General features: G+C 37.0%; 1 protein-coding gene across 5 annotated transcripts in view; it reads right to left on the bottom strand.

Moving 5' to 3' along the window:
* The window catches only part of DIAPH3 (diaphanous related formin 3), a 499,882-nt gene that overhangs the window by 277,931 nt on the left and 206,303 nt on the right, over positions 1 to 15,648 (bottom strand). For all 5 annotated transcript variants that reach the window (XM_032314557.1, XM_032314558.1, XM_032314559.1 and 2 more), the window contains one exon: positions 5,259 to 5,303. In XM_032314557.1, coding sequence (XP_032170448.1) covers positions 5,259 to 5,303 — 45 coding nt within the window. The remainder of the gene's footprint in view (positions 1 to 5,258; positions 5,304 to 15,648) is intronic.

Below are 15,648 nucleotides of genomic sequence, written 5' to 3'. Positions count from 1 at the left end.
TTCATCAAAAGTGTAGCAAACAAATGCATATTTCTCTTTATATGACATTCTCTTTCAGTAGCCAATGTCACAAAACAAATAGTCTTCAAGGACTTTTCTCTACAGCTCAAGCCCTCCATGGACAGGGAAAAGAATTTCATTATTTCACAAATCTTTCATTAGAGCTGTAACTTTTTTTTTTTTTTTAAACAGTTACTACATGTACAAGAAGAACACTAAGGTATAGGGAATGCAGTCTATGAAAAAAAAAAAAAGTAAAAAATACACTTCGAAACTATAATGATCTCTACCTAGTTGACCTAAAATTTGTTTCCTCCCTCTTTATTCCCAAATACAATAATAAGCCAATTGAAGAATGTTATAAAAACTGCTCCATTTCTAAGGACATTTGTAATCATAGAAATTAGCAATTCTGCTCATTTCAAAGGTATTTACACCACAAACTGAAAGAACCACATTCTTGAGGTCCCCTTGTATATAAACACCCCTTCTTAACCAAGATTGAGATAACAGAAATACAGGAGCTCAAACCAAAGAAAATACAAATATCCTTCAAATTCACATATTCAACAAAATGTTTAATTTAACAAGCCATGCTCTGGGGAGAAAAATAACCAATTCAGTTAGGTTTATTTGTCATGTACATAGTGGTGTTAAATGTTATAATTAAATTAAGTTACAAATTGAGATGAACTTTGATTAAATAGACCAAAGGTATCAGTGAAAAAAATAAAGAATTAGGAAAGAGTTAAAAATTCAGTTTAAAAAAACACTGAAGCCTATTGTCACATGATCTTTCTTGGCTCATCGCAATTCATAAAAACATCTCTCAGCTTTTTTTGTTACGTATCCTCAAAATCTCCCAACTGTAAAGAACTGCTCCCTAGGAATTATTCTTGGATGTTACTGTTTCCCAGTCATGGAATACTACATGTACTCATATTACATAATTTTTCTACTAGCTGTTAGTTTTTGCCAGTCCAACCTACTCCCATTTACCCTCAGCAGATATTAGAAAGTAAAAATATATCCCTGCTAAAAGAAATTACAGAGCAAAGACTCAAAAGGTTAATGCATGGCATAGTAATGCATACACAAGAAAATGTACTAAAGGGTGGAAAAACCTATTATAAAAAGAATGAGAACTCAGTAAAGAAGGATTAAATCCGAATGAGGACAAAGGAAATTCAGGATATCTAGCATGTTGTAGAATGGAAAGACTTAATAAGCCAACTTATTAGTATTTGTACACACAAGTGCTAAGCAACTTGGGAATAGAAAAAGTAACAATAAATGGTCTTAACTAACAGATAAGAAGCAATGCTGTACTAAACTGTGAGCAGACCATCCCTAGAGTATCAGACAGAAAAAACAAAGACAGAATTTTATCAAAATGGCGAGAGTGATTATCTAAACCTTGATAGAAGAAATGTGATCAGGCATAAAAATGACCATTATTCCAAAATAATGAGAAAGATCTTCAGGTGTAAGCAGCAGAATTCTACGATGATCTTAATTAGACTCAATGACAGCATGCTTGTATTCTTCAGGATTTGTGTTTTTGCAAAAAATGAATCAGAATGTAGAGCATCAATGCATATTTCACATTAACATTTGTTTTAGTATTAGAAAAATGAAGTTTTTACCCTACCCCTATCATAAGAACCATGGACTTGTCTTCAACTATGGGATTTATATTGCCCTAGGAAAGAAATGTATACATCACATCTGATCAAAGAATACTTTAGGGGCGCCTGGGTGGCTCAGTGGGTTAAAGCCTCTGCCTTCGGCTCAGGTCGTGATCCCAGGGTCCTGGGATCGACCCCCAAGTCAGGCTCTCTGCTCAGTGGGGAGCTTGCTTCCCTTCCTCTCTCTCTCTGCCTGCCTCTCTGCCTACTTGTGATCTCTGTCGAATAAATAAATAAACTTTTTAAAAAATTACTTTAGAGTGTTTGTGTGTGAGCATGTGTAAAAGAGGAGGAAGTAGAAACAATACCTGGGTATCTATTCGATTTCAATTATTTATTACACAGCCTTTATTATACAGCCTTTCTGGTAAGTAGTTACGCTGTCCCTCTGATAATCATGTTCATATCTCTGATAGCTCAGTTGAAAACTCAAGTCATTTCCCCAATGTCTCAGTTATTAAATCCTTATTTCTCTGTGATCAAGGGTGCTCCAAGATAGTATTCCAGAGCATTCTGGTCTCCAACTGGTCTACCTTGCTAGAGTTCCATTATTTGCCTGGTCTGTTTTCTAGAATCAACTAGTGCTCTTTTCTATCTCACAACCACTTGAACTTAAGATTTTTTTTTAATGTGGCCTTTTGATACATATCTACATTATCATCCCTTCAAGCTAGATCTCATACTGTGTCGATCTTATATAGTCAAACAAAACTCTCGGCTCATGTTCAGACCTCTTTTCCAGTGTATCACTTCTCCTATATGCAAACGAAATGCCCCTCGTGTACCTTCTCACTATAAGGAAGTGGTTAAGAAGGACTAACAGGGTTTGTATAGACTAGGAAGATGGAAATGTTTTAAAAAATGACCTTTGCATGAGCGAGAAGGGAATGGGGAGCTGGTGTTTAGTGAGTACAGAGTGTTGGCAGGGGAAGATGAAAAAGCTCTGGAGATGGAAGGTGGTGATGGTTATGTAACAATATGAATGCATGTAATGCCTTAGAACTGTAGATTTAATATCAACTTTTGTATCAAGATGGATAAGACTGGAGGAGATTATGCTGAATGAAATAAGTCAAGCAGAGAGAGTCAGGTATCATATGGTTTCACTTACTTGTGGAACACAAGGAATAACCTGGAAGACATTAGGAGAAGGAAAGAGAAGGTGAATTGGGGAAAATCAGAGGAGAAGACAAACCATGAGAGACTGTAGACTCTGAGAAACAAACTGAGGGTTTGGGAAGGGAGGGGGTAGGGGGTTAAGTGAGCCTCGTGGTGGTTATTACAGAGGGCACATATTTCATGGACCACTGGGTGTGGTATATAAGCAATGAATCTTGGAACACAAAAAATAAAATTAAATTTAAAAAAAGAACTGTAGATGTAAGCATGCTTTAAGTGGTAAGATTTTATGTTAATGAAGCATGAAAAAGTAGAGAAAAAATTAAGGCTGGACTGGCTGGATTTCAAACCACTTTTTTTTAAATAATATGAGTTTGACCTCTTTTTGCTTTAAAAATGTATGTAGGGATTAAGTGATTTTTTTTTTTTTAAAAAACGAGGAGACAATAAATCTTAAGTGATCCTCAATCTCAAATCAGATCAAACTGGGATCATTTAAAATGTGTGTGGTCTTTCTCAAGATCTGCTCAAGGACAGAGATGGTGCTTCTTCAAGGCACAGTGCACCTCAAACATGGACTCCAGTCTGACTGCTCATGAGATGGTACAGAAAATGCAGCTCCGGAAGAATCGTTTTTCCTACCTCAGTCTGGATTACCTCTCCAAATTGTGTAAGAACCTTGCTTCCTGGCTATCCGTGGTCTCAAGAACCTAATCCCCTTTCCAGTTTCTCCAGTGTCACAGCCCGGCTCTCAGATTTCTAAGACTGTGGCCACGCTGGTCAACTATTGTCATCAGGGAGGATGAGCGAGAAAGCAAGGGTAGGCTTTGACATGGAAAGCAGATCATAGCTCCTCTCTCCCCCATCTTCTTACTCCTCCACTTTAAAAGGGTCAGCCCCTTTTGGAGTGTGGCCCCCTCATCTTTTATCTCTTTCCCTTTTTAAAAGCCGCCACAGGCAAGAGAGCCTGACATTTTCCATCACTGAAACCAACCCTTTCACCTCCTGGGTCTTTGCCCCACATAAGTTGCAAGCACATGGAGAAACTATCATATTGCATTCTAGAGAAAGAGGCAGTCTTTAGTATCTGCATACAACCATGTTAACATTAAATGGTGCTTTATCTTCCTTTGTTGTGGATCCCTAGACAGGTATCTTACCACGGAAAAAAGGGGAGCTGAATCAAGACAGGATTTGGAAACATCCTGATGTTTTATAATCCCCCAAACTCCCATGAAAACTCTGAAGAATTTAAGATAAGCAACATTTCCACCTCCTTCCTAATGTCCATATTTAAAGTTACAGGCTTTATGTAAAACCATCATTTTCCAGTATCTTCCAGCCTGCCTCACAAAAACATATCCTGAGCATACTAACCAAACAGACTATGAAAAAGAAGAAAGTACTTAACAGAACCATTCTGTGAAAGGAAAAGGGAAGAAACTTTTCATTAATGGGAGTGCAATAGCTTAAATCCTATTAGAAAATTTCACTTTAAACTCAATTACTTCACATTATGTTGGGCCACCTGACACTTGAGCAGAGAAGCATTAACATCTTAGTAGAGAACAATCTTTACAGGAAATGAAATATCCCTTACTGTAAACTACCCAATCTTACTAATTAAAAACTATCTCTGGTTTAAATGCTTCACGAAAATGTCAAACAGTAAAAATTAAGATTCAAAACACATATACCAACAAGCCAATACGGAACATAGAACGAAATACTGAGAATATTTTTGACATCTAGGAATACCCATTGACTGGGGACTCTGGTGAATGTCAAAATATCAAATCTTTAAAATATTTTAATAAATCATATCATTATTCTTATTATTTTACTTTTTTTGTTTACCCAAGAAACATGGAATCCATATTTCAAATGATTACTTGAATTTCTCAAAATTTCAAATCTTTTCTCTCCCATTAAAATGAATAGTAAAATATCACCTAATAAAGATTTTATTTTACAGTAAAAAAACTGAAGCAGAGTAGCAGAGTCGGCAAATGGACATCAGGACTCTAAACTCCCACTTTTGTGCTTTTTCTGCTCTGGAAATTGATCATCTTGGCCATTCAGAGCCAATGTGGCCATCAGCAGAAACTACAAATGTGAGGACTTGTGGATTGAATGGAATTAAAAGAAGAATGACTAAGATTCATTCTACCCTGCAGAGAAAGTAGAGCCAGATAATAATTGGAGATGATAACTGAAGATTAATTTTTTTTTTCTATCCGGAGATTTTTCCTATCGCCTTGCTATTTCAGGATCAAGGGCATTTATTTCCTCTGGGGGAATGATAACGTTTAGAGTAAGAGATCATTCCTCAACATGGAGTGTAAAATTGGGTTTCTGTTAATATCTGTGCTGAGCCGATGGTCTTGAAAGCTATGTGGTTCAATTCAGGAGCTGGGTACTCACAGGGAGAATATGCTTAAATGAGCTCACCATGTTTTCTTTTACTTAAAACAGGACAGGATCCCACTGCCTGCACTGCAAAGGAAAGATGCAGAAGAGAAGGTAAGGACAGAGTCTCAGGCATAAGGAAGACCAAGAAAAAAACTTGCAGAAAACCAGAAGCAACAGGATCAGAATTTAGACCCAACCATAAAGGCTGTGTTCCCTTCCTCCTCCCACACATAGGAATGGGCTATGGGAGAAAGGTCTGAGGTAAAAGACGATGGAATAGAGTTTGGAAACCTAAGAGCAGAGGGTATTCGTGCCCCGCCTCCTATCTGGCTCTCCATAGGAAGAATGGTCTTCAACCCACATGCCACAAGTTCTGGAAAGCAAGTGCAGTGCACGGCATGTTGAGACAGCAAGTGCACCTGCCTACAAGGCTGTCCTGTTCCATAAGTGGTGAATGGGAGATGTGCAAGTGCTCACGGGTCAGGAGACACGTTGTTTTCAGAAATACTGGTTATAGTAGACTTTCCAAATAATAGAAACTCACATTGGATAAATTCCCCTACAATTCCAATAAGAAGACGTATACCAGCAGCAAATATGCTATCTAAATTTTACAAAGTGAGTGAGGACTTCAAAAACTCTTCTCAACACACATACATAAAAATGTCCCAAAGGAATACGACCTATAACACATGCATTTCTATTGACTTACAGAATACTTGACATCAAATGATTTGAAATTTAAAATCTTATTCCTGTACTTAGTCCTCTTTACTTGGTTACTTGATACTCAAAATGCTTTCTCAGCTTTTCACAAGCTCTCCTTCTAAAGCCTGAGGAAGATATATGCAACTTGCACTTCATCAATTACTTCTGTCCTCACACTTGAGCAAACATTCTTCAGGATAACCATTACGCAGACTCCCTTCATTACAAATGGGTGTCCCTTCTGATCACTGGCACCATTTGGAATAATTAACTATCGAATATACTGCTTTCTGAATGCAGTTTACTGAATTAATGGAACCCTGTGTATGTAATATACTTGACAAAAATTTCTTTCACTTTGGAAAGCTAAGGTCATTTCTAAGCGGTGACTGTTTAAAAAATCAAACAAATGACTCACATATCTTGTTACAATTTTTGAGATTCATTTACACTGACTAAGGCAAAGTCACCTTTTACTTCCCAGTTAAACATATAAAACACAGAGTTTCAAAAAACAGACAACTATGCATAAAAATCTAGCTAATTGTCCTATTATGCTGAAAATGTTTTCTAGGAAAAAGAATTTTTAAACATCACTGTAAAGTGATTCAAACAATAAAGCAAATGTTCCTTTACCCTACTAAATTTTATTATAAATATTCCTCCAAAAAAAGAAAAAAACCTACTGGTAAAAATAGTTACTAGCAACAAAAGCTACTGTTGGTATCGTCTAAAAAGCTACATATAAAATATAAATATACATATCTAAGTGTGTATGTAAACACAAACAGATGCATATACACATAGCCAAATATACGACTTAAGGGTTTTTTTTTTCCTTTTTAATCAAATAAGCTTATACCATATATGTTGTTTTACATTTTATTATTTGATATAGCAATGAACACTGAATATTTTTCCATGTTCATATGTATGGATCTACCACATTCTTTAAAAAAGCTTCATAGGGGGCGCCTGGGTGGCTCAGTGGGTTAAGCCTCTGCCTTCAGCTCAGGTCACAGTCTCAGTGTCCTGGGATTGAGCCCTGCATCTGGCTGTCTGCTCAGCAGGGAGCCCATCCCCCACCCCCACCCCCCAACCCCCGCCTGCCTCTCTGCCTACTTGTGATCTCTCTCTGTCAAATAAATAAATAAAATCTTTAAAAAAAAAAAAAGCTCCATAGTATGTCACCCATGTACCCTATCTTACCATAATTAACTGTTCTCCCTAATGATTATTGAAGGTGTTTCCAAATTTTTTTTTAAAGATTTTTTATTTATTTATTTGACAGAGAGAGATCACAAGTAGGCAGAGAGGCAGGCAGAGAGAGAGAGAGGAGGAAGCAGGCTCCCTGCTTAGCAGAGAGCCCGATGCGGGACTCGATCCCAGAACCCCGAGATCATGACCTGAGCCGAAGGCAGCGGCTTAACCCACTGAGCCACCCAGGCGCCCCTGTTTCCAAATTTTTGCCATTAATATTATTACAGTAAACATTCTTGCAATGTATTTTTCCATATCTATATAAGCCTTTGTTGAATCTCCAGTGTAGTGCGCCTAAGTGATAATCTCATTCCCTTTTGAGAAAAGATATGTGATCAAGCTTACCATCATTACTACAGTTCTTCCTCTACTAAGCCTAGATACATGGATTTTAAAGTGATTTTCCCAAAGTTTATTTTGGTAGCTTAGTTCTTCATTTTAATGAAGAGAAGTAGTTGTAAAAAATCCCAAATATTTAGAACTCCCATTTCATAGATATGGAACGGAGGCCCAGAAAACTGCCCCTCTCCAAGGCCAAAGAACTACCTAGTGGCAGATTCAAGATTAAAAACCAGATTCTCAATTCTAGGCTATTCTCGCTGTACCAAACTCCGTTTTTGGAAAAAGGACACCCAGGGCAATGAAAGTCCTGTCAGAGCAATGAAAGCAACTAGAATTGCAATCCTTGTCAATACAGAGCTCCTCCAAGGACAGGATAGGCTCCTTTGTCACTGCAAAGACTATTTTAAGCAGTTTCAATCACTCACTCATTCATAAGGCACTGAGACATCCAAGGAAGGATAGAGAAGAAGAAAACATAATTCTGGTCCTTAAAGGATTTCAATTAAAACTGGAGCAGTAATAGGGACAAAGATAAAAATTATATAATAGTAGAATCATTTATATAAAGCGAAACATTTTAAAGGGGTCTTTTGAGAGATAATCCATCAGAAGCCCACTGAAAGAGTTTACTGAAAAATCAGTCAATTTTTGAGTGACTCAAAGAAATGAGACCAATGAAGGGAGACGACGCATGGAGGTTCAAAGAAGCAAAAAATAAATCTGGCTAGTCAGGAAAATCTTCATGGAATAAGTGGTTTGAGGTGTGGGCCTTGACAGCTGAACAGGAGAAAGGATTAGAACACAACCCTCTCCGCTCACTCTGAAGAGTCACTTTTTAGGTGTAAATATGTGAGTTTATATACATATATACAAAGAAGTAAACTACAGTTCTAAGTTTTTTTTTTAATGTAGAAAAAAATCTTAGTATAAACATAAATCCAAAAGAGAAGAGCTTCAATCTTTTCCAGTATCATTCTGCACAAGGCAGCTGAAGAACAAAAGGGTTTATTTCAAGAATGACCATCACACATGAACTCATCATGCATCTCTGAGATACAAGGCAAACCAGTCCTCAGAGGGAAGTGGAATTCCAACAACAGGATTTGGAGAGGGGAGCTGAGACATCTGATTTCTACCGTCATCCATGCCTTGTATGCAATAGGATTTTGAAAGTTTATTGAAATACACCTTTGTTTGTTAAAGCATAGTTAAGTCAAAACCGTGATGTTGAACACCAAGTTGTTTCAAATAACCTTCTTATGTGTTAGAAAAAAAGGGGCTTCAGCCATCCAAAAAAATAAAAAATAAAAAAAAAACCTTGCCATTTGCAATGATGTGGATGGTACTAAAAGGTATTATGCTAAGCAAACTAAGTCAATCAGAGAAAGTTATCATATGATCTCACTTGTACATGGAATTTAAGGAACAAAAGAGAGGATCATAGAGGAAAAGAGGACAAAATAAAACAAGACAAAATCAGAGAGGGCGAGAAACCCTAAGAGGCTCTTAATCATAGAAAACAAACTGAGGGTTGCTGGAAGGGAGGGGGTCGGCGGAATGGGGTAGCGGGACAATGAGCATTTAGGAGGGCAGGTGATGTAATGAGCACTGCATGTTCTAGAAGACTGATGAATCATTGACCTCTAAACCTGAAACTAATATTATATGCTAATTAATAGTATTTAAATAAAATTTTAAAAAAGAAAAAAGGGGGCTATAGTCCTTTACACCATCTTTTAGAAAGGAGAGAGGCAAAACATCTGTTAAGAACGTGTCCTTAGCATCACTCATTCTAGGTTCATAGCAGGCCACTTTGTAGCCTTGTAACATCACCTACCACCACATCCAGCAGGTCAGCAACACCTTCTAAGTCCTGTGCCCTGGGCCAGCAGACACAGCAACGGTGTGCCAAATCCTCTGACGCAACGATGCCTTCTGTAGGATTAGACTTCTCTTTTCCTTCCTGCTTTCATAAACCACATTCACCCTCCCAAACAACTCAAATGTTGGCCTGAAGCTTTTCCATTACCATCCAGACCTCAAACCCCATCTCCTGCCTTTCTCCTCCTTACATAATAATGCTCCAGTCACACTGAGTGTCTGAAGGATTCTAGATTACAGGTTCTTTCCAACCTAAGGGACATTAAACATGCTGTTTCCCACATCTGTAGAGCTTGTCTCTCAATTCCTCTCTTGCCTGGCAAATTCTCAATCCCCTTCAGGTCTCCAATTAAACGTCGGGACCTCAGAGGCCTTCGGTGACCAGCCTCTTCCATGTAGCACCTATTACCATAACTTCCTCATTACTTGCACAGGACGTTAAAAAAAAAAAACTGTGTTGTTGTTGTTGTTGCTGGTGCTTTTCTACCGATTTATTTTCTACCCTCGCCATTTGAAAATCTACTACAAGAAGTCAAGAATTCTATTTGTCTTGCTCAGCACTCCCTTCCAGAAGCTAAGACAGTACCTTTCAGGGGAGGGGCATCTGAAATGTGTCATTTGGCTGACTGGCTGGTTGGCCGGGCTGCGTGATTTGCCATGACTGATTCAATAACCAAACCAGAGCCTCTGCCTGCTGATTGATGGCAGATAACTGCAATCCTAGGCATAGTATTAAGAAGTAGCTAGCCTTGAGGGAGTATGATTTGTATATCCAATTTCACTTGCTGACAGAAAAAAAAAGCCACATGAGCACTAAGTCTTAAGCACTTAATACAATAGGGATTACGGAGCTCCAAGGAGAAAAAGTCCGTAAGCACAAAGCTGTTGGGCTAGGAGATAAGGAGGCCCTCTTCTGCAGAGGAGTATCGATCTACCGGATAGATGTGGGAACCAGTGCCAAGAGGTACAGGTGGGTATTCCTGTCCTGTTTGCTTCAGAATTCAGAGTTAAGGCAGCAGTATTTTCCATAATAATTATGATTCCTTTTATCAGGAAAAATCCTATAAATTTTACAAATCAAGCTTCACATATTAAAAATGTGTGAAAAATACAAAAAACACAGAATATTCTAGCATATTGTTAAAATCTCCTAAATAGGCACCGAATTAGAGGGTGCTGTCTCCACGGGATGCATATAGAAAATATTTGAGTGATACATCATTCAGACATGAACCAATGATGGTTTTACCGGCAAAGGTTTTAATCCTGTGTTGCGCTATCACACTTTTCATCTATTAAATGATAAAATGATTACTATAGATCATACTAACTTTACAATTCTCTTTACCTAACCAACATTCCCACTTTCATTACAAGATGCAAACCACTGTGATCCCTCTGTGTTGTCCTTTCAGCTAAAATTGATTAAAAACAAACATTTGTGTAACATTTTACACTTTATAAAGGACAACCTCCAGTTGGAACACCAACTTCTCGATTATTAATAATGGATAAAATGATGAGAAAAAAAGCCTCATCAAGACTACTTAATATTGTTCCTTGCATAGTCATTTCTTTAAAAAAAAAAAAATAACCATTTGAAGTTCAAGTTCAATATATAGCACGGGAAATGCAATGTTCACAGAATCAACTCCAAAAATTTCTAAAGAATATATATGCAGCTGGGGCGCTTGGGTGGCTCAGTGGGTTAAAGCCTCTGCCTTCGGCTCAGGTCATGATCCCAGGGTCCTGGGATCAAGCCCCGCGTCGGGCTCTCTGCTCAGTGGGGAGCCTGCTTCCTCCTCTGTCTCTCTGCCTGCCTCTCTGCCTACTTGTGATCTGTCTGTCAAATAAATAAATAAAAATCTTTAAAAATATATATATATATATTTATGCAGCTAATTTTAATTAACATACAAATACAAATGCTGAAAAAGCACTTGGGTCGTCATTTAAAACTACATGCAAACAGACACAAAGAGAAAGAACCGTATTGCTGATGAGTACTGGACCATGCTTATCAGCCTGAGAAGCTACTGTATGGATTTTAATTTGTTCATACTTAAAATTGAAAAGTTATTATTCTAAAAACCCAAGTACATAATGGACATGTTAATGTTTCTTTTTAAACTACACCACCCTCACCAGGCAAAACTTTAAAATAATGTGTAATACAAAATGAGAGAACTTGAAAATCTGGTACAACAGAAAAAAAAAAAAGTGAAATAAAACCAATGATGAAGAGCTGCACCAGAGGTCAACAACACTGTGTCTATTTTTCAGCGGAAATAGAGAATTTGCCTTTAGATACCATTTTAATGTTAAATCAAGAACTGTCAATCAGCACCATTTGTTTGTAATCCCTCATCAGAATCCATTGCCTCCGTCTGAACATTCACGGGGAAGAATGCAGAGAGCATATCTGCAAGCACTTAACCTTCATCAACCAACATTCATGCATGCTCATTAACATTTTTTTTATCCCACTTTCGAGCATGACACAGCTCATACCGGAATAATAACTCGCTGATAATTGTTCAAGACAACAGCTGGACAGGCAGAGTGCAGAGGTGAACATTCTCATAGATTATGGGATACAGTAATGCATTACAATTAGTATAAAGAGTCATATGCTCATGTTCAATAGTTTTCAAAAAAAAAAAAAAAAGTTAAGGAAATGTCATTAGCAAAAACAGCAATCCCCTCTAACTTTAACCCTGCATGGCTCACTGCCTGATTCTCTTAATGCTTCACTATTTTGATATAGACCAATGAATGACCCCAGTAACTGTACCATTTTATGAATGAAAACAGCCATTTTGATGTCATAGAGTCAGATATGATCTAAACTTATGATCTAATTTAAAGACCACCACAAGGGAAGGGAACATTTTACACCTTCCCAACAATTGTTTTATATTAAATCTCCTAAGATCATTACTATTCAAAAAAATAGCATTGAATACTAGGTCTTAAAGATGAATTCATATTAATTTATCACTGAAGAAACCTTAAATATCAATAAAAAATGAAACTTAGCTATGGAAGGGAACTTAGAGAAAATCCAGTCCAAATGCTTAATTCATAACACTACTCTTCTTTGCCATAAGGCAATACAAATGAAATTAGTATAATAGTTGGAAAAGGTAATCATGATCTCCAGTTGATCCGCAAGCTTCACCCAGACAACTGGAGATCCCTTACCTGTGTCCTTGGAATGCATGCTCCACTGTTCCACAGTGGGAGCTGTTCCAAAAACATAGCCTTGAGAGAGCAGGGTTTTATTGAAACTATCCAGGTATATACATAACTGAACCCAGTTAAAGCCTCTATATAAACTTTCAAGATTTGATGGGTAAGAACAGACATCTTCTCATCTTGCAGCCACACAAAGCATGTCTTATAAGTTAAGCTCCCTTGCTTTTCAAACCTGCCACCTACCAATCTGGAATGGTCTGCCTCCTTCTTTCCTTGCCCTCCGTGAAGAGGGAACCGGCTTGTGAACCAGTAATAAGAGTTTCCATTTATGAAGTAATGTGAATCAGGTATCATGGGAGGCATTCAGGAGACATTGTCTCTTAATAATCTTGTGAATAGCTATTAACCTCTTTTCAGATGAGAAAATTAATCTGAAAAAGAATGCAAATTCATCTAAATTTAAAAAAAAACCAGAGAGAAGATTCCAACCAGGTATTCTAATTCCAAAAATGAGGTTTTCATTGTTAATTTTTGATATTAGAATCTTACTTCTATTTCCACTATTTTATTCCAGCATTTTGGCTCTACAACTATTTCACTCTCTAGAATTAGACCAATTCCTGAAAGGTCTTTATTCTAAGATACAGCACTTAAAATTCTACATTTTCCCACTACTGTCATGTCCAAGAAGCCTGTTCCTAAAATTCATATACTCTCTAGTCTTTGTACTTTAACTAGTTTCCCTTTGACACCCCTCTACCTTCATTTCTCTCACCATCCAAATTAGACTTTCCAACCAATCTTCTTCAGGTAGTTGCTACTATACCCTTTTCTCTATCTTACTTCCATGACATTTAGTCACAGATATCTATGAGGTAATTCATCAAATCTAAGAAAATACAAGAGCCCATCTCTCCAGACCTACTTCCAGCTAGTGATCACTGGCCAAAGAAATAACACAATTTACATTGCGATACACTATAACTTAATACTATAATCTGAATAAAACCTCAACAATATAACCCAGTGCTCAATAAGCTACAGCCCTATGAGCCAAGTCTGAGCTGCCACCTGTTTTTATAAATAAAATATTACTAGAAACAGCTATGACCATTAGTTTACATAGAGTAAGTGGCTGCTTTTACACTGTAGTGGCACAACAGAGTAGCTATAACCAAGATCATATGGCCCACAGGGACTAAAGTATTTACTGTGTGGACTAAACAGAAAAGCTTTGCCAACCTATAATGAGAATCCATAACAGTATCTCAAGTCAACTGGGTAAAATTAAAAGCTGCTTATCTTCAGCCTAAAATCTATAGACATCAGCTTAATTCATGCTATTAACCCTAAATCAGCCTATGGTCTGCAATTCTTTCCAAAGTCCACTAGCTAATGATCCCCTAAACCTGGTTGATTCTACTTCCACAACTCTCTCTCATATTTATTGTACTCCCATGGAAGGAACCTAGATTCTGGACTTTATCACCAGTTCCCCGGGTAATTAGAATGGTCTCTTAATGGTACCCCAGCCTGTGGATTTTACCTACTACAACACAGAGTTGTCCAATACTGACTTGTTATGATAAAGTAGGGATTGAATCACACTTTATCTCTATTCGATACATTTCAATGTTCGTGACAGAATTTAATATATTTAATATTTTAAATTATTAATATTTATGTGAGGGCATTAAATTTAAATGCCTGAATTTTCCATACAAAGACCTCCATAATATGGACACAACTGTGCTCTGGTTCATGGTCCATTTCCGCCAATCCCATGGAAACTGAAGGACACAACATTATACTCTTTAGCTCTCAAGCCTACATATTTCCCCAAATACATCCAGCACACATGTCTACGTCTTTATTCTTTTTCTCCTTCTCCCTGTGTGTTCATTCACTAACCCATCCAGCAAACTTATGAAGCAATAATAAGCATCAGATACTGGCCTCAGTGAAGGGAATACAGTGGAAAGAAGGCAGACCTAGTTCTACCCATGGAAAGATTACAGTTTATTAGGAAGAAAACATCAAGTAAACATACAAATAAGAATTTTGTAAGAATCACAAACCAATACTATGAGTGAAAAGGAGCTATGTGGGACTGAATTACAAAGGGATCTCTCCCAATCTGGAAAGTGCTAGAAGGCATTTCTGAAAGGAAATGACACTAGAGCAAAGAAAGAGAGTTTGCATGGGGTCAGCAAGGTGAAGCTACCTCCTCTCGTGAGATCTTTTCTAATTAATCTAGTTTCAATCAATAGATTCTTAAATATGTATAACAGCTGTGATATAATGACTAGATGTAATACTATATGGTCAGTCAAAATACGATAAAAACAGTTTAATAGTATAGAATGCATATGTGCAAATAACATGAAAATATATCACATACACATATTTTGAAAAGATAAAAGGGAATACAAGCAAACCATACACTGATTTCAGGTAGTAGAGTTAGGGTGCTACTTCTTTCTTTCATCCATTTCTCAACTTTCTGTAATGATTATTTTATATTGAATAAATTATAGCAGTTTAAACAGTTATCTTTATAAAATCTTAAACAGCGTAAGTAATATTTCATGTCTACTTCACTCACAGGTGATATTTTATAGTTATAATATAGAATAACCCATAATACATGTGTCTTTCATGTAACTTGCAAGCTACACTGTCAAAAAACCCTTGAATTCTACCACTGTTCATACTGGCAATATTATTTGTATCCTAAGGTTTCTCTACTTGATTAAACCTTGTATTAGCCTCAATAAGAAGAGTTAATATACTTCAGTTTGTTATGCTCAAATCTTTACATAAGAATAGTTTAAGTAAATTTTGAATTTTTTAAAAGCTTAAAGTCAACACCTATCAAAAAAAAAAAAAAAAGAAACAAAAGGGAAAAAAGAACAAGTTTTTGCAAGGATGTGGAGAAATTAGAACCTTTATGCATTGTAGAGGGAGTGTAAAGAGACTCAGCCACTCTGAAAAACAGTTTGGCAGTTTCTCAAAAAGCTAAATACACAATTACCAAGTG

This window comes from Mustela erminea, chromosome 15 (genome assembly GCF_009829155.1).
Source record: "Mustela erminea isolate mMusErm1 chromosome 15, mMusErm1.Pri, whole genome shotgun sequence".
NCBI classification, from domain to species: domain Eukaryota; kingdom Metazoa; phylum Chordata; class Mammalia; order Carnivora; family Mustelidae; genus Mustela; species Mustela erminea.
The sequence above is the reverse complement of the archived record's forward strand: the minus strand, read 5'-3'. Positions and strand labels throughout refer to the sequence as shown.